The sequence below is a fragment of the Vigna radiata genome, chromosome 7 (assembly GCF_000741045.1).
Source record: "Vigna radiata var. radiata cultivar VC1973A chromosome 7, Vradiata_ver6, whole genome shotgun sequence".
Classification (NCBI taxonomy): domain Eukaryota; kingdom Viridiplantae; phylum Streptophyta; class Magnoliopsida; order Fabales; family Fabaceae; genus Vigna; species Vigna radiata.
Window position 1 is genome coordinate 37,658,169 of NC_028357.1, and position 23,968 is coordinate 37,682,136.

Here is a 23,968-nt window from a genome sequence, read left to right on the forward strand (position 1 = left end):
GCTACGATTGTTGCTGTTGTAAGTTACAAAACTATGGATGATTAATGACATCAAGTTTTACTATATTTTGGCTTGAGAAAAATGGAATGCAGGGATTTTAATTGAGGTCCATGTGTTTGGTTGAAAAATAATAGTTGAGGAGATTTTAGTTCCTGCAATACGGACAAATTTGGAGGAGAGGAAAATATCTTAGTTATGTCAGCGAAAGAGAGATAATGATACAAACGAATCCTTTTTTTCAAACATATTTATTATTCACGTCATATTTATTTTTATATCTATTTTCTTATCACATTATACATCATATTTTTTATTTCATTAATTTTTCAGTAGGTAACTGTACAAATATAATTACCGTCCAGCTCAGTTTTATCTATATTGATTTCATTTTAGGATAATTTAGCACAGAACATATTTGAGGTATATCAAAAGTTAGATGTTGGCTGCCAATATTATGTTTCGTCTATTGAGATTATGTGTTGTTTAGTGAGAATATACGTATCATTTACCATCGCTGATGAACTACTCGGTTATAAGTTGATCTATCCAACTACATTTTAGACAACCAAAACTAATAATATACTACTTTGTAACTTAGGAGGATCTAGATCAAACAACATGTTTATGAGGTAACTAGGTCACTAGGTCACCCAGGTGCATATAAGTAAGGGTCTACAAATGTCATAATTATCATATAAATAATATTATCATTGAGGTAAATAGTTTTCTTCATTATTACATCATTAATTGTTATCTGATGTACTCGACTAACTTGTGCCGCCAACCTTGCTAGTCTTGGTTAAACAACTCTCATATTTGTATGTTTCCTACCTTATCAAGCTTCAAATGAGTATAAGTAACTTAGATTTTTATTTTTTTTTTTGTAACAGTAATTGATGAGATTGTACAAAAGCAAGGTTATTCTCAACTACATATACGTCGATCTAAATATACAAGTTATAAGAGACAATAACAAGAGACGACTACTAAACAGAGGCAACTTTCAGCCTCCTCGCTTCATTTCCTGTGTAGCCTAACAAGTATTCACTACTCACATTTAGTCAAACCTTACATCCATCATTCAAACCTCTTTGTCACTATGCTCCTTGAGGTTGAGGAGCTACTATACATCAGAACTATGTATCTCCGACCAAAACTATGTGCCACCTACCAGAGCTAATGGTGAACTACTCGACCACAAGCCGACATGTCTAACTACTTCTACCCAGCCATAAGCCAACCTATATGACCACCACTAGCCGACCATAAGCCAATTCGTCCAACTACCTTTGGGGATACCTTAGCTAATGACGTACTACTCTGTAACATTGCAAAATTTGGATTAAACAATTGGCTGATGAAGTAAAATCCAAACTAGATCTCCCTTCTAAAATGATCTTTCCCGAACTCGAGTGTTATAGTGTCGTCACGCTCTCTACTTAGTTGCCACTTCTCTTATGTGGGCTTATTCTCGGACCTTGTGTGTAAGGTCTAGCTTGACTTGAGGTTTTCTTTATTGTTCATTTCGTCAAAATGTTGTCGAGATTAGGAAGTTTTGTTGAGCTCTACTAGTATCATGACATCAATTCTATAAGTTAGTCGGAAGGGTGTTTCCTTATTATGGGTGCAATGGTAACCCCACAAAATGGTCAGTATCTCCTCAACTCATAGACCTTTAGCTCTCCCTAATTGTAGTGATGACCACATGGTCATCTTGATTTGGTCATCTATGTAGAAGTCCTCATCAAAGAAAGTTAAAAAAGGTAAGTTTCATGGTGGAAACTAGCTAACTAAGTTGATACTCCTATGGTATCTCTTTTGTGTTGCCTAGAAGCTTCACCCTCTGACAAAACCTCCAGCGAAGGTGTGAAGGCTTCGCCTTGCTTAAGCGATGTTAGGTTGAGTATAGACTATCTGGCTCCAAATTACTGGTTATGTGGAAGGTGGAGTGAGTTGTTAGGCTTGGATGAGCTCAGATCTTAGTATCTGAAGGACCAAATTAGATTGGTCCAACTATCCTCATCCTTTCCCTATGAAGCTGCCACATCATGTGCCTCAACCTTGTCCTTCATGTCCTCTCTGTCGACTATCTCTTCCCTATTTAATGAATTGGGCTAAGCTGCCAGAGCGAATCAACTCTTCGGTGAGATCACTTAGATGTCGGCACTCTTATGTGGTGTGTCCTATGTTATGGTGGTATAAACACTTTCTTCTAGGGTCAATGTTTAGGGGAGGTTGGCATGGTTTTGGGAGTTGAATGAGCTCTAGGTTGCATGCTTCCTCAGTATGGTATTCGTGGTAGCATTCGGGGGAGTGTATTGGTTGTACTGAGGTGTAGTATGGTCGCTAGCATTATTCTTTTTGTTCTTTCCTCTTGTTGGGATATTGGGCTTTTTCGCCCTCTTTAGTTTGTTCTCTTTAATGACCATGTACTTGATACTATTTCTCTTAGGTCGTCCATGTTATCCGACCTTTTTATGAAAAGGGAATTAGAGAAAGGTCTAGTTGGAGACCACAAATCAAGAAATGCTTGATCATAGATGGAGTGGGATATGAGGTCGTGGTTGTTGCAGCGATGAACCCCTCCATGAAATGTTTGAGGGTCTCACTTTCCCCTTGCTCTATGCATTTTAAGGCGGTCGATATGGCAGACATTGTTTTGTGATTCGTGAACCAAGCTTTGAACATGACACTTAACATGTCAAAAGAGTCCATTGAGTACGAAGATAGCGTATAATATCAGTTCAAAGCCAGGTTGTCTAAGGTAGTAGGAAACAAACTGCATAAAACTTTTTTATCCTAGGTGTGAATACTGACCTAGATTAAATAAACTTTTAGATGGGTAGTTGAGTCAATTATTCTGATGTACTTGCGGATGTTATTAAGAATCCCCTTTGGGATCTTGCCTTGGGCTACCTCTGTTGTTAAAGGATAAAAATTCCCAATGTTAGGTGAACATGAGAACTCAATCCTATCTTGAAAATTTTGAAGATGTATATGAGAAGGCTGATGTTCTTCCTAATTTACTCGTTTGTCGGGATGTCCGTTAGAATTTAGAGACTTTACTAACTCCTCATCTTGGTTGGGGTTACAATGTTTTCGCTTGTTGTGATCTTGCTTCAAGTGGTGGGATCGACCTCGAGTCTCCCTAGCTTTACATCGAGTTAACTTATTCTAATCTCTTGAGGATTTGTGCCAAACTGATTGACCACGACTCTCACAGGAATCTTGCCAAGATTGTGGATAACACTTTTCTTGGGAATTATGCATGTCTCCCTTTTCAAGGTTTTCCTAGCATGCAAAGGTCCAACCCTTTTCATGATGTCCTCATTGTAGTGACTCCTTGCTGATCGACAGAGTGTAATGATTGTACTATTGGTGGAGGGATCCTTTGTCGAGGACGAGGAGAGGACTTCTCGTTTTTTAGGCCGATCAACTTTTGGTTCAGTGCTTGAAGGTCTGCCTGATGTTGATTGTGTAGGGCTTCAAACTTGGAGTCGCATCGTTTGCATTACTCCTCGTTTTGCTACATTAGCGTATATATTTGCTTTTAAAGGACCGCCTCTACTTGGACTCCATTTAGTGAGATAGTTGGACTTAAGTGCGAGTGGTGACCATAGAAGAATAAGGCTGATACAAAGTTTTATCGAGACTCATGGTGGATGCCAAATATTCTTACTATGATCTTAAGTGTGGACTTCCAGATAAATGATAAGATCTGAGTGGATAGAAGAATTTTGATGTGTAATCCTAAGGATTAGGACACAAGAGGAGATTCACATACAAAAGATTGTCTGATTTTTAGGTAATGTAATTCATACTACAAGACTAATAATATAAAAAAAATATTAAATAATATCGATAAATATAATAAATTATTATATATATATATATATATATATATATATATATAATAATTAATAAAATAGTAACGACAATATAATATCTTATCTAATTTATCAAATATTACAAAAATATATAATATTAAGAAATATTATAATATAACTAATCTTTCTTTATTTGACTTGATATACTATTAATATATAAATATTTATATACTAATAAATATATTTAAAATATTTTCTAATCACTCTTTAAATTAACAAAGTTCAATGAATCTTATTTTTATATTTAACATATTTATTAGATGGTATGTAAACAGTTGCACACAATGATAACTTGAACTCTACAAAAGTGAGATTTAGAAGAGAATGCAGGGAATAATGAAAGTAGTCTCTACTCTAATTTGTTATGGCGTGATGTACTAGATTGCAGGTTTCGAAGCCTTGGCGGCCCTACCACTCCTCAATAGCTCCTTCTCATCTTTCTACAAAGTTTTATCAAATAAAGAAAGAATTGTTCTTTAGGCCAAGGCGTGGCTAGACCTATAATTTCCCCACTTGCCCAATAATTTTTCCTGTTACCCATTATTAGGCTTTCTTTTTCTTTAATTAATTAAAGTCTACTATGTACGTCAATTGTAGTTACTGTTGCAAAATCAGACCCAATTATGACTCAATTCAAATAATCAATTTCTTACTTTGAGTTTAAACCATTTAACATGCTTTAATTGGGTTTTTAATTTAATTATAAATAATTAGACTAATAAGTTTTTAAAAATTTATCTATACAAAATTTAAGATGTGGTTGCTTATAAATTACTTTTTAATTTCTTTCAATAATATTTCTAAGATCTATTTATTCATAATACAATTATAGAGGGAGACTTTTTTTATGGGTGACAACTTTTTATAGTTTTAGATTCTCAATCCTATCGTACAATGTTTTAATAAATGGAAAAATAAAATATCATTTTATTTAAAATATTATATTGAACTGACAAGTGTTAAATATTAAACTATTTAGTTGATGAGATTTATTTAAGTTTTTATTTTTTATGACCAACTAAACATTTGCTTCAGTCTACCATGGTTGTCCAATTATCTTCCTAAACAGTTATGCTCTCAACGAGATATCTTTATTCAAACAAAAAATATAATAATAATATATACACAAAAATATATTTTTTTATATTCATTATATAAATATATTGGGAATGTTTTTATCATAATAATCTATTTTTTACCACAATCATTTAGATATTCACAAATGAATAGGAAAATCTTACGTGTACATTTTTCTATTTATCTGTTCCCTTCCCAACTCCTAATAAAAATTAATGTTTATACTTTTCTAGTTAATTTTTTCTAAATTATTTTATATTTTAAAATAAGTGTTACTTATTTGGAGTTGGAAGGGTGTATATGAAAAGTTGGGTGTTTTTGCGTATCATCAAATGAATATCAACCGGCTTTCAACGTCATAAAATATATTTTGAAGAAATTTCTTAGTGAAAATGTTGATTATTATATCAATGTTAATATATTTGATTTTATTATATTGTCTTGAATTATGGGTAATGTTAATGTATGAATGATCTGTTATCACAGTATATTTGTATAAGAATGCAAACTTTTGTTTTAAGTTTTAACGTAGAATATGATCCTAAATACTTTGTATTAGTATATATATTTAGGATCAAAGTGTCTTCTTTCTTAAATAGTATCGCGTGTCTTGTGCTTAACTTAAAGTACTAAAAAGACTTTCTCTTGGATGGTGTTAGTGGCGTACTACAATAAATAGTATGATCTTCTTGAATTTTTTTTTTTTTATATCATAAGAAAACAATTTATTTCCTAAATCTTTCAAATCATACTTGGAAATTGGAAATTACTTAAAACCATACAAGATCTTATTGATGAGGCATAACTATTCCTAATACTATGAGTTTCAAAACCTTGGAGGACTCTCCATGTAAATTTATTGTTCTAAAGCTTCACAAAGAATATTGTTCTAGTCCAATTGGTCATTATGCCAGAAAAATCTATTTATACAAATTATAAAAAAGATTTTTATATTGATTTTCGAACTCATGTAGATGTAAGAGTATAGAAAATATTTTACTTATTATATTGGTTCTAGAACCAGTATAGAAAATTCACTTTTTATATCTATTCTGAAATATGTATAGAAAGTTCACTAGGAGAGAAAAAAAATTGTATATAATCTAGAACATTTATATCAATTGGAGTTTCAACCAGTATAAAAAGTTTGACTTTTTACACCGTGTATGACTTTAATCAATAGTGTTACAACTGATCTAAAGAGTGACTTTTTTTTTTTCAATATCACATTTGTATGTTCGACCATCCACATACAAACATGCATAAAATTCAATCCTAAAACAGTCACGTAATACAATGCAGATAAATATATAAGCAATAAAATAATCAATATATTTCTTACTATTTACACATCAAATAATAATTCCTAATCTCAATGTATAATGAATACATCTAATATTCACTTAACATCATCTATAAACACTTAAAAGAAATGTAGTATAATGTTCCCGAACATCCTTCAGGACCTCCTCTTGCTCCATCAAAGATATATTATTGAATACCAACACAAGGAATAGTTTAAGTTAAGTTATAATGATTAGGGCTTAAGATGTTTGTCAAAAATGTTCACGTTAACAAAGTCCACGATTTTCTGCCACCGCGCCACTTTTTATACGTGATGGATTTTAACCAGTAAAAAAGATGCTATAAAAAGTGTTTTTGCACTAGTGGATATAAATCATAATTAAAATGTGTTGATAGATAACAAGTTTATCCATCTTTACTACAAGAGAAAATGTCTCTTCATAGCCAATTCATATAAGTTTAAATGCATCCATTTGTAATGTATTTATATGTGTGCATGGCCTTATATGTCTTATATATTTTTCGTTGTAAATATCCCTTTGCATCCTATAACTATTTGTGTTAAATGTGTTTTTTGTTCCATAACTTTAAGTGAAAATTAGAATTAGTCCATTTTTAAAACTTTGACTCAAGTTAGTCTCTCAACTTTGGAAATGTGTGGATTTAGTCCTTTTAACCAAATTTTGTTAAGTTTATTTGACCTTTCAAACACATTTCATGGTAGTATTTGAGTTGTTTACATTGTTAAGTTTTTTACTTCAATGTTAGTTGAGAAATACTTTAAAACCTCAAATAAACTTAACAAAATTTGGTTAAAATGACTAAATTCACGCCGTTGTAAAGATGAAAGACTAAATTAGTCCAAAGTTTCGAAGATTGACTAATTCCAATTTTCAATGATAGTTAAGGAATCAAAAACATATTTAACCCTAACCATTTTGTCTCTTGGTTTTTCCATAATTCTTTCTAATGCATTCATTTAATCTCTTATAGTTTGAATCCAATATTCACTTTTGATAACTTTTAATATTTAGGTACAAATTTTTTGCGACATTAATAAAAATAATAAAGCTTTGATATTTTCGGGAAAATTTTGGCTGCAAGCATATTGAGAAATGTAATATTTAACAAACAATATTTTTCTCTTTCTTAATACAATTAGTAAATTCTCAATAACACTTTCTCACTGTTATCTTTAAGATCTTAATTTCGAGTAAAAAACCATCTTACTTTGAAGTCAAAATGGGTTATTTCTTTCTTCTTTTTTATATTCTCTTCAAATCTTTTTCCTTATTTTTCACCATGGGTAAGTTTAATCCCATTTGGGGTGGATTATATGTTAAATATCGAACAACTTACAAAATTAGATATTGTAATCATAGAAAGGATATCTTATCCGTTTCAAGTGATTTCTCGCCTTGAAGTTTATGGCTAATAATAAATGATTGTTATGTGAAAAGGCAACCTCTATGGTGATAAAATAAATGTCAAGAAGATGCTATCTGTATTCCTTTTTGTAAGCTTATTGAAATAAGAAAAGAAAAAAGTTACCAAAATTTTCAAATCTTTTCTGAGTTTTTATTCACATGAACTAGTGCAAATATATGAGTTAACTACATAGATAAAATATGGTTATAGAAAAAACGTAACATATATGGACGAGGTGATATTTTTAAAAAGAAAATGTATCTTTAACAACTTTTTTTGACAACTTTTTTTCAACCGTTTATGTGGTAGTTTGTGATTGATTTATTTCAAATATACAAACCAATAAAATAGTGATATATAATCTGTTATAAAAAAGTTATTAAAAAATAGTTATTAAAATATCATGATCCTTTTTAAAAATATTGTAAAATATAGGTTATGGTTTAGATAAAACCATAACATATACAAATATAGGGTATGATTTTACCTTAAGAGTAGACTATACCTCCTTAAATAAGATTTTTCTTCATTTTTTTTACTTATCCATGAAAGTCCTTATTATGCTCAACGTTGCAATCTTCCTTGTCATTTTTAGAGGTGGACAAATGGAACTGAACTGTCCTACACTACTAAAAATTGTGCTAAACTAAAAACTAATTTGTCTAAACTGAACTAATTGCAGTTCAGACAAATTAAAATGAATTGTTTTTTGTTTTATCAAACTAGACTAAACTGAACTATACTAAATTGTACTAAACTACAATATAAATTGAACTGAACTACTAACTATACTAAATTTAAACTAGATTGTACTAATTTTAACATTCCACTAGTTTTAAGTTAATTTTCGGTCCTTACATGCAGTATGCCCATAATTTCTCCCATATTCTTTTCTATAACTTGACAAATTACACTAACCTTTCAAGTTTAAATATCATATCTACAAGAGTTTTAGAATATATCAAATTTTAAGTTTAAATTAATTTCATAACATAATTTGAAATCAAATTTATTTTTATTATAGTGGTTTAAAATATGAATAAAAAATAAACTATAAGTTTAAAATTTCACAATATTATTATTATTTTATTTGTTTATATTATTTATTTAATTATTTATTATTTTACTTTTCTTATAACTAGTAATAAATATGATAAAATAATCTAAAATGTTATTAAAAAGTAATAAGATTTATAATAAGTAAATATTTGATAATATTATAATAGGAGGTATGATCTTAAAGATTTAAATAAGTAAATATTTATATATCATTTCTTAACAACACAGTACATAAAGTTTCTAAAAAAATAAATTGTAATTTTATTGTCACTCAAATTTAAGTGATAGTTTTAGCAGAATGATTTGATTTTGACAAAGACCATAATTGGAGTGACAAACTTAAAAACAAAAACAAAAAACAAAAACAAAACAAAAACCTAGAAAAACAAATTCAAGTTAATTAAAAGAAACCAGAAAAAAAAATATAGTAACCTATGTAGTTTATTTTAATAAAAGAAAATTATGATTTCTATAAACCGTAATCTATTAGAAATTATATGCTACAATTTTGAATCTCGAAAAAGCTTATTTTATACAATGTCTTATTTATATGACTTTCATAAAATACAAGAACGAAATTAATATATAATTCAATTTAAAAAAAAAACAATTTTTAAAAATAATTTAAAATGAAAGAAATATTTAATCTTTTTTATATCAATAAAATCATTCACAACTAGAATGCTAAGAAGAGCCCTCTAATAGAACATTCAAAAACTGTAAAGAAAGTTCCAAGATATTAACATGGAATAAAGGATCACATTATTACACGTAGAAGGTTTGACCATGGCTATTTATTTATTTTAGGTGGAAGAGCAATACATGAAAAAGTGCTTAGCAATCAATTATTGTTGTATCTACATGGTAGCTAAATTTGAAACATTTTTTTAATGTCATAATTTAAGCTAATTAACTACAAAACTTTATTTCAAGAATTGGAATTGTCAAATTGCTAGACCACTGAAAATATATTTTAATAACTTTACAATAATGTTTTTTCTCTAATAGTCATAAGTGCTTTACAAGTATTAAACATATGAAATTGAACCACTTTGTCATAAGGGAAGAAGTTAAGAAAAAAAAGTGATAGAATTCATGTAGGTATTAGAAACCATCAAATAGTTTTTTATATCTTTAAAAGATTACAACAAAGGAATTGAATCACATATTTGCTTTAAAAGGGAATTATATTCTTTTTAAGCTTTGATTTATATATTCAAGCAATACATGAACATAAGATGAAATTAAAAACAGCATAAGAACATTATAATTAGCTTAGCTAAAATGACAAGATGAAAGACTAAGTATAATTTGAAGATGTATCCAAAGAAAAAAAATGTAAAAGAGATGGAATACAATAACTTGAGAGGATAAGTGAAATATATACTCATCACTTGAATCCTTCATAATTAGATAATACTCAAAAGAAAGAGAATTACTTTCTCGAATATCAAAGCACTCAGCAAATTTTTAAGAATTCTTATTCAGTCTAAAGTATCTTATAAAGATGCAAGGAGGTTTTAGCCTAAGAACCTGCCAAAATTCATGTGAAATTTAAGGGATAAATGATGGATCATTTTAGCCCATTTATGACATATTTGTGTTCTTATATTTGCATCCATATTTGTATTAGAGTAATGTAATTAAACGCGTTGGGTCAGTTATGAACTCTAATTAAATTTATTTACATGAATGATAAGTTTAATTATAATTTGTGGTACATGGACTGAATTGATATATGTATAATTATCATTTCTTATTCTTAATTATGATAAGGAATGATTTAGTTGTACCAATCCAGAATACTAATCAATCAAATGAGTGTCATAACAGCATGAAGTCTTTTTTTTCTACTAAAAGTGAGATTACTAATTTATGTTAAACGTATGAACTCATTTTGTAGATAGAGGTCATAAAACTGAGTTTAATTGTGCAAAAAGGTGGGTTTTTCTGCCTTGGCCATGCCATACACTTCCAAAAATGTTCAACTTCAATGGCTATTAACAATATTATTTTCTGCCAGTGATAGAAATGTTCTATCCAAAAAATTAGAGGGTAAAAATCATGTAGAGGACAGCTAAAATCAAGGCCCCTGGTTCCAAGTTCTTTAACCAAGCTTTCTAATAAAAAAGAATTAAATAAGCAGCTTCAAATGCAATGCTGAATGATGTCCTAGTAAAAGAAAAGAGAAATTGAAAATTAGAAACTCTTCCCCAGAAAAAATGCATTCTACTAAAGCATTATCTGCTAGGGTGAGAAATAGCTTTGTTACCTGAGCTTTGCCGTATGATCAGCAATTTGGTAGACTGTACATAGATAATGAAAAAATAATCACCATTCGATGGGTATCAGAAAAGAAAGATCCTAATTGAAAGTAACCAACCTTAGTCACGCCTTATGCTTAGCATTTTCAATGCTAACTCCCACGCGACAATTGTTGCAGCATTAGCAGGAAATGCTCGACTTATAGTAGGACCTAAACCTGCATAGCACCCCTTCAATCCAGCCCTTTGGTAGACCTACAAATAAAACAACTTTTGGTACATTGTTTTTCTTAATATATAAATAATTGGCAATTGCAGAAACAATGTAGAAAGATTTAGAGAGCTTACTGAACTCAAGACCCGAAAAGGATTTCTTGGACAGTTTTTGTCAGGGTTTGTCTGAATTAAAGTCTTTGCCACGTCAAGAGGCAAAACCGTCAACCAAAACTGGTATAACAATCAACAAATATAACAAAAAGTAACAAAAGAAGCTTCAGTATGGTTAATATACAATAGCATAGTAGTTTCCAACTACAGTAGAAAAAAATATGTTTGGTTATCAACATGCTTACACCAACACCACCAAGACCACCAGCAGCAATCCCGATTCCAATATCAACCAGGTTGCTGTAATTGGATGAAGAAACTTTGATATTTGAATGCATTTGATGACGCACATATTCGTAAACACTCATAAAGACAGCATTCCCTATAGATTCTCTAAGCAATGTTGTACAACCTCCACGAAAAATTCCTTTCACCTGAAAGGAATACCGTCAGGTATAACACATTAATCGTGGTGCTGCAGAATGTTACAGAATTTCCTCACCCCTTCAGTTTCTACTGTTTTAAGAGCACAATCAAGGGGACTACTGTATCTACTGGACTTGGGAACCAAAGAGTCGGTGCCTTGTATCTGCATCCTACACTGTAGAAATTCATATTTTGAATTGGTATGGTTATTAGAGACAATAAAGGTACCAATTACACTGCAGGTTCACTTTACCTTTATCAGCTCTGTTGGACCTAACACAAAACTGATGATGGCACCACTATAAGCTGCAGACGGTATTATTACTTGCGGCCGTGGTTCCCCACTTTGAACTCCCCCCTAGATTAGTTTAGGTAAACAAAATACAAGTTATAAACTAAAGCCATACTAAGATTAAGGATAAATCACAAATGATACTCACAAAACTAAAAAGATTATAAACTTTATCTCATAAGGAGTGTGCTAATTGATGCAATGTCAAATCAAGATAAACATCATTTAAGCCATTACAAGCACACCTGAAGGTACATTTTTGTCTGGGAATAAATACCAAAAAATAGTGATCCTTCTACTGCCATCCCAACAAAAGATGATGTTGCTCCTCTATAAAGTCCTTTGATCTGTAAGAGTTAGTACAAAATTACATTTTAAAAACTCTCAAGTCAATTCCCTTGACATCAATGATTAAACTAAAACGCAAAAACATAACATATTGTTAGACATATTTAAATCATTTACAGACCTCTAGTTAATGTTTATGCCTTTGAGACAGTTACACATTGACATAATATGGTCTCTGTATGCCTTTGGGAGAGTTACCCATTAACATAATGTCAGTCTGTGACTAAGTTCAAGAATTCCACCATTGTCACTCGGGCCCATTCTTCATAATTAAATTGAAATTCAACACAAAACGGGTCCATGCCTTATCTATCTACACTTAAAGCCAATAGACTCTTGGGCGATTGGGTCTCCAACTAACAAGGTATCAGCTTAAGCTTTTAGGAGAACAACTCTGGGACACATAGCAATTGAGTATAAGACAAAATAGAGTATATTAAATCATACTTCACTTATCACCTAAAATCTTCAGTATAATCAGACATACTTTACAAGTTAAACCCATTTCTAAAGTTTGGCTTAGGGATCATAAATTCTAACTCTCCAATTTTGTCCGAATAACGTATCATAAAACAAAATGTTAAAAGTCACAGTGAAAAAAGCATCAGAACAGAATAGAAAGGAAAATAGGAGATTTGGACATATGTGGCTTCTGAGTTCTGACTTTACAGTATAAGTGATGTCAAGTATAGCGAGATTTCTACAAATACTTAACAAAATATTACATAAATAGGTTCTAAGAAATACAATCTCCGATTCGGGCATGACATCATTTCTTTTCATGGAACATACTTTCCACAGACTGGACACAAATTTCAGATGGTCAAATAACTTCGTTTCTTATGGCCATGATCACAGGTCCAACTGGGGTCATCCCTTAATTAAATGATGTGATGGTCTTGTAATTAGTATAATATTCAATCCAAATTACCCAAATGGAATTGAGTACTGTGCCCACTACATGCCTCGTTAAGATAAACTACAAATGACCAGACCTCTAGCTTTTATACACAAGTAAGAATATCCACAAGAATTGATACAATTTAGCAGTAGTTTCATATGCCTATGTTGAATTTGAATAAATAACCATTGTTTTTATCCTTTGGTAGTTGAGTCAAGTAGCCATACTCCTTCTGTCTTTAATATCCTAGCAGTGCAATGTAATCCATTTCTGTACTGAATCATATGTGCTTCTGCATTGTGCTTTTGCAGCATCACCTGTTAAATGGGGAAATAATAGTTTACAGATAGGCTACAATTTTAAAAGTAGATAACTAAAAAATAATTAAACACAATAAAAACCATCCCAAAATTACGAACAAACATGCAATGAAAAGACTAAAATAGATATAATTACAAGTATGATGGATAAAAACAAAGTAGAAGATCATGAACTGAATAGAATGACAAAAAGTATGTCCGATTTCTCACACCAACTAAAGGACTGTGATCAAGGAAGATCGTTCAAGATAAGGTATGTTTGTGTTTACTGCTGCATAAATTTAAAATTTCAGAAAATCTCAGCATTTTCACAGCTTAGTATTGATATTATCTCGTAAAGTGAATTATGTGAGTAGTCTAATGTTAAGGGGAAGGCAAACTTCTGTAAATATGAATTATATTTTCTAGCTTACATATATGATATTGCTGATCAAGTTATTACATGCATGACATTTATGTATGTTATAATTATATGAGTCAGTGTCATTCCATGTTTAGTTGCAAGTCACATTCTATTCCTATAGTCTTGTTCCTGCTAGTATACCACATATTATTTAATCACACACATACAGAGCAAGCAAGAGAGACAGAGAGGGAAAGTTAAGTTCATTTGAGCCCCTCATGGGGAGCCTAACTATATTATCTATCACAAAAGCACACAATTTGATAAAGGAAAGCAGTGCAACAACTTTCACATGCCAAGGAGATGGAAAAATCATTATGTTTCTTTCCTAGATCACCTAAGTAATATAACTTCCTATAGTTTTCTCCATTATTTGTTATGGGGATGACCTTTAGCACAATGGTAAAGTTGCCACCTTGTGACCTAGAAGTAAAAGGCTGAGTAAATCTACCCAGTCGTAGCCAAGTATGGATTAGAAGAGCATAAATGTATTTTTCGGTGCATAATACATTGTAGGATGAAAGGGTCATGCTAGCCAAGTATAGAAGGCCCAATGATACACTGGCTTAGCATATTTAGAGAAACCAAAGAGCATCACTTTGGAAATTTTAAGAAGGTTTTGGTTGCAAGATTTGAAATTACATTGAAGCTTTTGATTTGGTTCCTCTCAAGTATAAAAAATTACAAAATGAGTAATGTTTAGGGTACTTCCTTGGTGGACTTCAACCGGACATCAAGCACCAGATTCATAGTTTCCATCTCCAATCCCACATTCAAGCCAAATTCACGAGACATAGAAGAGTTGACTGAATCACACGTAGACAGTAGACTATATAGGGGGCAGAATTCTAATTGGCAACAAAATAATGTAGGACTACTTGCAAAAGGTGTCATTTCATCAGGATGGAAGTTCAATACCAGAGGTGCTTCTTTGAAATCACATGGAGGTTGGAGCAATGGTCAGAATCAAAGCAATTACATGTCAAGTTTGGATAACTCTTTCTGACATTGATGATTTTACAATAGGCGGTAATGATGAGATTAGGGGCAGTGATCGGCAGAAAATAGGAGTGGCTACATCCTGTTAATTGTTTGCATTGCTTACTTCAGTGATATATATAAGATCCGATAGTAGGAAGTTATTAAGTTTTAATGAGAAGGAGAAGTTAAGGGAAATTCATATAGAAAAGCCAGTAGAAAAAAGGTTAGTGGCAAAGTTGTATTTGGAAGTTCTTCAAACAATGTTATTCTCTTTAACAGTTGTTACATTCCTCGGACAACTTCTGTTATTTCTGCTTAATTGGTGTGCCTAAATGCCAAATTTCAGTGTTCCATCATGTGTTTATTTCATGAGTGTAACATCCACCATTTTTTTCATCATTAATATCATAATACTTATACATGCTTAAATTATTTAGAAAGATTAACAAATAAAGCCCGGACATGAATTAGACAAACAGTTCAAGAATAGATCTGGATCATCATGTCATCCCTAAATAGAACATAAGTTACCGTTTTTACCATCCTATTCAAAATCCAGCAGTTGTCAGTAAAAAGGCCAAGAAAAGTAGAACTTGGTCATTAAGCTAAGTAATACTGACAAGCTCAACACAATCCCTTATACCATACCCGCTTAAAAGTTAACGGCAGTCTCAATCAACCAATAAACAATGAACAATTAGAAAACTAACCTCATTAAGTTTCAGCACGAAAAAAATACAACGAAAAATGAACCCTATGGAAAATTGAGACCTAAAATTGTTTTATGCTTGCTCAGAAAAATGGACATTTGAATTAGAGCACCCCATTTTAATTTTCAAACTTACACAGTACATACAAAAGTACCAAACACCGTTTTCAACAGCCAAGAACAAGCATTGGGCAGAACAGTAAAACACCAAAATAAAAAGACAAGTATCCAATAATGTATCAAACGGAGGCGCTAATTACAACCAAAGGGGTCAATAAAAGTTGATAAAAATTTAACCTTGACGGTGTCAAAGGGGTGGCCAGAGGCTACAGCGGCAACACCAGCGAGACAGCCAGCAACATATTCCTTGTACCCTGAACTTGAAATCTCCTCCATAACTCTCACTTGCTTGAACCTAGAATTGGTGCTATCAGCTACATACGCACTACGTTGTTACTATCCGAACCAATTATCTCCGCGTGCTAGTCGTTGACCGCCAGAGTAAGAGTTAATGCCGCGGTAGCTGAAAACACTGTTGAGGTTTCTGAGGCCAGTTTCTCAACGAAACAAAGACGGTGATGTAGCCCTGTGACAGAAAAAAAAATCCATCACAGTTGAGGGTGAGAAAAAGTATTTAAAAAAATTAAAAAATATATAAAAATTAAATAGGTCTAAAATTTCTAATACATCATTCATTTTTATTTTAAGTATTTAATAATTGATGTTAACGTTAGATATGTAATAAATTAAATATTTTAATTTAAGTATATTATGATATTTGTGTCAGTTTAATTATTATTAGACACTTAAATCAAAGTATTTAATTTATAAGATATATGTTTTTAGTATAAATTATTAGATAATAAAAATAAAAATTTATTTTGTATTATTAGCGAGCTTTGGAAACAAATCCACACCCATCACGGGATCGTAAGTACAAGAGGGTGACTAAATTTTAAAAAATAAATTATAACTTCGTAGTTTCTTTTCATATACTTTTTATCTAACATGAAAGTTGAAATTATATTTTAAATTATTAGAATAATTATGATAAAAAATTATCATATTAATATGTAGATAATAATCCTAAAAGGTTTTAATATATATATATATAAAAGTTTAATTTCATTGTTGGTTCCTATTTTCGTCAACTTTGTTTGATGTGATACTAATTTTTTTTTTATGTTCAATGTAATTCTTAATTTTGTAATTTATGTTCAATTTGGTTCTTTTTTGTTGATGACGTTTAAATCGTTAAGAACAAAATGTTCATAGCACTAATGAGTGAATTACACGGTAGTTATTGACTGACGTGGTTAGGACCAAAGTTGACTAAGGATGGTCGTGCCAATAAGGGCTTGACATGTGGCAACACATTTCTTCACCCAAAAATTAAGGTTTCAGATTTGTACCTTTAGATTGGGGAAAAGCTTGCTTCAGTGTCGTCACGTGAGAATAAGGTTTCTCCTTCACGGCGGTGAATGAAGAAGGTGCGGTGGAGAAGCTCGTGGAGAGGCGTTGGTGCGACAGTTGAAGATGATTGCGTGATTAGGCTTTGCATTTCTACGATTTAGGTCCTGCTCGCGAGAGGTTAATGGCTCTTCACCGTTGCGGCGCAATCTCACTTCTGGTTTGAAGGAGATTTCTGGTTCTCTGGGTTTTTACCTTCTGTGTTTCAGGTTGATTGTGGTTGATGGAGAATGAAGAAGCTTCATGACGATGTTGATCAAAGGCGCGAGGAACTTGCGATGCTTACGGCGGTGTGTTTGGAACAACGACGCAGCCAGTGCGTGATATGTCCGCAAAAGGTTTTTGGTTAGGCTGTGAGCATGACGAAGATGGTGGTTGGCTATGAGCATGGCGGCGTAAGACTGGTGGTGGTCCGACGAGTGTTTCTAGTGACGGCGACGGCTAGGGTTAGGGGTGGCTAGGGTTTCTGTGTAAGGGGAAATTAGGGTTTCTGGAGGTAAGAGATGATGATGACATGTCAAGCTAAATGTAATTCTAGCTATCATATTTTTGAATCATTATTTTTTGTATTGTTTTTTTCGATAAATACTCAATTTTTTCAAGTTAGATGAGTTTAAAATAACTTCAAGAACTTATTGTTTTCAATCTTTTTTTCATTCACAATTAGCTTTGTTACAGATAACCAAACACCCAAAGAAACGTCAATATATAATTGCACTTTCAAGCATAAGATAGATAGAATTACATCTAGTAGTAACATCCATTCTTAACTTACCTTAATATCAATACCCTTCACTTGAATATCATATTATTTAGGTTGTGTTCACTTTAGAGGATGGATTTGGGGGAGAGTGAGTGTATGGATTTTAGGGATTTTTAAGGTAAGTTGATTGTTTATTTTAAGGGGATTTAGAGTTGAGTGAGAGTGAATTTGGAAGTAAAATTTGTGAAAATTAGTGTATGATTTGACCAATGTGATCCTTCACTTGAATATCATATTCTTTAGGTTGTGTTCACTTTAGAGGATGAATTTGGGGGAGAGTGAGTGGATGAATTTGAGGGGATTTGAGAGTAAGTTGATTGTTATTTTTTTAAGGGGATTTGGAGGTGAGTGATAATGGTTTTAAAAGTAAAATTTGTGAAAATTAGTGTAGGATTTGATCAATGTGACAAATAAAAAATTGTTTAATTGGTAGAAATTGAAGATTACTAAAATGTCCTTAGTGATAAAAGTAATATAAAATGGTAATTGTTAATGTTATATATAATTGTAAAAATGTTTATAAGGAGAAAAAAAAGAGTTAATGTTTAAAATGTAAAAAAAAATGGTATTTAAGAAAAAGTGAAATGATTATTTTTAAAATACAAATATTTTCTCAATATAATTTACTGCAAAATGGTATGATTTTTTTTTTGTTATTGAAGTGAAATTCAATATTCATGATGAAACAAATAATTAACCGAAGTTACAATATTACATGAAATAAAAAAAACGTTCGAACATAATAAGGTAGAACTATATTTATCATAGTTTATGATGAAGTTGCTTCGATTAGGTATGTAAGCAACCTAATCAAATGATATTGTATTTACATGCCTATGAGACGTCTTGTATGGGATAAATGTGAAGATAGAAACTCGAAGTACCATCTAAATAAGTTATCGTCTTGAATGTTCACAGTCCTTAATAAGTTACCAACTTCTTCTGAAGTAGGATTAGATGTCATTGAACAATTGCACATAGTCGTCTTGTTTCAGTATTCCATTTTTTTAATTCATCAATTATTCAAGAATTCATCTAATTTACAATTCATTAAAGTGACATTCACAAAAAAATAAAAGCATGACAATTGTTGTGAAAACAAATATAAATGAAGTTTAGCTAATGTAAAAAATAAAAAACATAACTTAATGTAATATAATAAAGGAAATTCACAATGTTAATAGTCATTGAATATTATATATTTAATCATCTAAATTGTGTAGAATTAAGTTAACATTATGGTTGAGGTTAGTGAATTATTGGTTCATGTCCAGGGATAAGTTGGCCAAGTTATCTTCAATATGTTAAACTTGTCCCTACATTTGTTCCATATCCTGCATTTGTTCCATATCTTGCATTCGATGTTTCACATCTTGTACCGCTCCCCACATTTGAGTCATCATATGAGGGTTTGAAGGATATGAAGGAGGTTGCACAAGGTCGTCATGTTGAGGACTTTGATGCTGTGGTTGCTCTTTGTCTTCATTATCACTAATGTCATGTTGCCAGACACCATTGACGTTAACAATATTCAACCTCTTCAAGGAATTAGTCGAAAAATGTTGTATGGTCCCAATATGAGAGCTGATATCGATATCAAGATGTACTCCACTATATTGCATGATTTGGGTGATCAGACATTATATGGTAGAGGTGTGTCACTGACCTTGTATTTAATCATATGTTGCATGATGTGGTGAGGTCAATTGATAGATATATTATTTTTAAGCACCCATAACATAAATATATCTTCGTGCCACAATTTTGCAAAATTTCTAGGTCATGGAGTCAACAACACAATAACATAATGCAGAAGTCTATACAACCAACCATTTTAACACGTTGGCCTTGTATTTTTGGTCTGACCATAGTAGCCAATGTCATCTCACGGTCATAGGAAAAGTCATCTAGGATATTTGCGAAGCACAATTTCTAACCTTCGTACTTGAGATGAGCAACATTCAATCAATCAGCTGGTTTCAATCTAATTCTTCTCTTGTTCACCTCACTCAGAAGATATTCATTTGAAGAAATTCTTAGATTTGAATAGAAGACTTTAATCAAATTCGGATAGAAGGGTCGCTCCAATCTCACAAAATCTGCTACTCCTTGAAAGACAAGGTGATGATGAAAATATAGGTTTGAGGTCACAAATGATTCAAAATTCATAATTAAATGACGTTGATCTAATACTTCTTCAATAAATGGTCTCGTATATGTAAGAGCTTCTCTCTTAGTTGTCGGTTCTTTTTGTTTACAACATTTTCGTGTCCTTTTCGACGATGATGATGCCATTAAGAAATAACTTGAACAAAACAAAAAAAATTAACACAACAAATGTCATAAGAACAATTGAATATTAATAGTAACAATTTAATTGAGAAAATGTCATAACCATTAATGCAACATTGGACAATATTAATAGAAACAATATGATATTACAATAGAAATGCACCCAAGACTATAATACAAGTAAAACTAAGACTATTAAACACATAGATGGACTCAACTACCACACATCATCATGCTACATAACTTATTTCATCTACGATGTGCCAACCGTCCCATTAATATCTTTATGCATGAAGGATTAGCACAAAGGAAATCATATATTGCTCCATAAGACTTTCATATGGAATGTTCATCACAATCAACATTTCCTATATGTCCCCCTTCGTGTATTGAAAAGTAGGGGTGCGACACAGGATTTCATTTCGCTTCTCCCTGACAATCACCTCTCGCTCGACCATGTTTGAAAATTTTTCAAAATGAACATTGTTGAATCCTACTACATCCATGAAGTCATCTAGTTTGGTCGTCAATTTATAAAATTGGATGTCCATTACATCTACCATGGGTGCCTTCCTCTTTGAACCATGTGAGGATGAAGTGCCTCCAGATGGGACAGAAGGCACATACTAAGTTGGCCTTGGACTTTATTCGTCCATAGCTGGAGGGGATGATGGAGTTGGGGTTGTAAACCATAGAAAGATGAGTTCTTCAAGAAAGTATTCCATGTTCTCGTTAAGATCAACCTGTACACGAGTTCCTTACCGAGCGGTCAGAACTCCACTTCCAATAGTACGATCTACAGCCCAAAGTTTCACCATTAGATCACAGTGTCTAACGATACCAACCCTCCACTGATCAATAGAGACTCATATAGATGACTAAAAAGACACATACAAATGAAAAAAGACTCATATGCAACCAATAATAAAAAGAAACAAAAAAGGGTTAAAGTTCAACTTACTCAAACAAATAAACTAATCGGTCCAAATTGAAGAGCTGACCACATAAATCAATTCTACCGTCTCAGTTCTTTAATTAGACGAGTAAAGAGAAAGAACTATTAAAAATAAGTCAAAAAAACTTACTCAAACAGATATACCCTTTTTATTTCTTGTATTGCTTTTAATGTTCTTGTATAAATATCATTGCTTGTTAATTTCTTGCACTTTCATTAATTTTTCGAAGCAAGTTTATTTCTTTTTAGAGTTTCATTTTTAATTCCGCTTCTTCAATTTCACTTAATCTTTAATGGTTAATTTAGAATTGACTTCTTGAGTGATGGATGGAATGAAAATTATAAACTGAACAGATTTGTGTTTCTGTTTTGGAATATAAGGATGGGCCTTAATTGTCAAGATGTCTTCCCTGCACCCCATTAATTTCTACCTGCACTCTATCATTTATTGGAATTCAATTTTTATCCTTGCTTGTTTTATTTGAAGTTGCTTCTTCTTGAAGACACTATCATACTGATATCTGTTGTCTTGTGGTTTGAGTTCTCCCGAAGCTGTGACAGGTACATTGAGGCATGAAAAAATTTAGGATTATATAACATAATCCATAAGGTTATACTTAACATTTCACATATTTGTTGGGGGTAGGAAGAAATTTGAGGGGTGTAGGAAGCAATTTTCATGGATCAATTTAGAATTGGAGTTTGATTTAGAATTTACTTTTCCAGTTATAATTAACATTTTGTAATTCATTTTTTAAATATTTTTCATTAATCACTTATAGTCATTAAATCATACTTGAAATGTCTTCTTAATTTACGTGTAAGTTAATATATAGAATATCTACTCAACAAACCTTTACTCTTATTAATGATGAGAAATAAGAACAAAATGTAGGCAAATCATATGATAATAGTCAAAATGAATTCAACTCTAATTGTCAATTCAAAAACATTTATTTTAGATGTTTGAAATCACTTTAAAAGATAACAAATAAATGAAAAATGAGATGTTATTTATAATTATTGTGACAAAAATCTTTTGATAAGGAAAAACAAATATAGGTAAAATAATTTTTTTTTTAAATATTTGTAGATATATATGAATATCATAAATTTAAAAATACTCGAATATGTTTTAAATATGTATTCGGTAACAAACTTAATAACAAAACAAGTATATAATATTCTTACCTAACGTAACCTTACCATCCTTACATATTCCAAATAAATATATTTTCTATATACATAATTTAATATTGTTATTGAAGTGTAGGAGTTGAGGTTTGATCTTCATATCTCTTTCATTTTATTTCACATCATTGTAGATTTAGCAAACTTTTGACATATCAATATCTATGTTAGACTTCATCTTAATTAGTTAATAAAACCTTTCAAATTTTTAATAAAATACTTAAAGCAACTATCCATTATGAATGAAATCAAAGTTTGATAAATTGTCACATTTCCTGTCAAAATCATTCATTCAATTAGTTGTTTACTCATCAATATATCGCAATTTATTCATGTACAATATTAATAATGATCTTTAAAAATAGGTTTAACATTTACCATTGTAAATAAATACGTTAGCATTTTTATCAGTAATTAAATAATAAATGAAGAGAAAATAAAAATTATTTAATTTTCAAAGGTTAAATGGAAAATTATATTATTAAGTTTTAAAAACACTAAAAGTATAACATCGCGAAAATAAAAGCAATTTAAACTTAAAATTTAATATCAATTAATGTAAACCTTAATATCATTATTTGTTTTTATTCATAATATTTATGAATTTGCATATTAATATTTAATTAGCATTAGTATAACCACTATATTTATTTATATATTAGTACGAATACTAATTATTATCATTATCATTATTAATCATTCATATTAATGTCATACCATTGTTTATATCAATTACTAATTATATTATTCATAATATAATGTTATTTAGCAAATGAACGTAATAAGTTCTGAAGTAATTAATGATTTAGAAATATATATTTTTATATTATTTATAGTACTATACCGTTTAATTAACATAATAAATATTACATTAAATGTATGTTTAAGATATCTTAATTGCAACATCATACATATTACAAGTTATAACACCCTAAAAATATAAAAATAAAAAATGTATAAAACAGTGTCAAAACAAGATGAAACATTATTTTATTTTGAAACTTCTTTTTCAACAATTAAATTAAACATTAATTAGAAATTATATTTCAGGAGACTTTTATATAGAAATAAAAATGGTACAAAAATCTTTAAAATAATATTATGCAGCATAACTTACAAAGAAATAAATTAAATATATAATAAATGTCTTTTACAACATATTCATCTAAAATACGAAACTCTCCGACATCTTACCTGGCATGTTACTGTGGATTATACAAGTCATTGTCTCTACAAATTTTTACAATTTATTATTTTTTATACATATAAAAATCAACTTGTTTAATAACTAAAATATTTTAAACAACAAATTTTTATATTTATTATTTTTTTTATAATATAAAAAATAACTTGTTTAATAACTAAAATATTTTTAAAAGTAGGTTTTCAACTTCTGTAATTCGCGAAAAAAAAAAAAAAAATTTCCATCCAGCAACACTTTGACACTGTTTGTTCCTCTATCCGTGAAAGCGTTACTAAACTCTCACTGCACCAACTTTGCTTCTCTTGGTGGCACTGCTAGTTGCCAATCCTTTTAAGCTTTCATTTCGTTCGTAGGTTTTTGTTGGAG

General features: G+C 30.8%; 1 protein-coding gene across 2 annotated transcripts; it reads right to left on the reverse strand.

The window, feature by feature from the left end:
* Window positions 1–10,097: 10,097 nt before the first annotated feature.
* Window positions 10,098–16,331, reverse strand: LOC106766885 (mitochondrial arginine transporter BAC1). Of its 2 annotated transcripts, none has more exons than XM_022783595.1 (10): window positions 16,025–16,083; window positions 13,501–13,631; window positions 12,311–12,412; window positions 12,027–12,131; window positions 11,850–11,948; window positions 11,593–11,781; window positions 11,369–11,467; window positions 11,140–11,275; window positions 11,029–11,062; window positions 10,098–10,928 (listed from the first exon to the last, which is right to left on the reverse strand). In XM_022783595.1, the coding sequence occupies exons 2-8, from the start codon at window positions 13,501–13,503 to the stop codon at window positions 11,141–11,143; spliced, it is 732 nt and encodes a 243-aa protein (XP_022639316.1). In that variant the 5' UTR covers window positions 13,504–13,631; window positions 16,025–16,083; the 3' UTR covers window positions 10,098–10,928; window positions 11,029–11,062; window position 11,140. The 2 variants fall into 2 exon arrangements, with proteins under 2 accessions (XP_022639316.1, XP_014507148.1); XM_014651662.2 differs by having other exon boundaries at window positions 10,104–10,928; window positions 13,542–13,631; window positions 16,025–16,331.
* Between the last annotated feature and the right edge of the window lie 7,637 nt (window positions 16,332–23,968).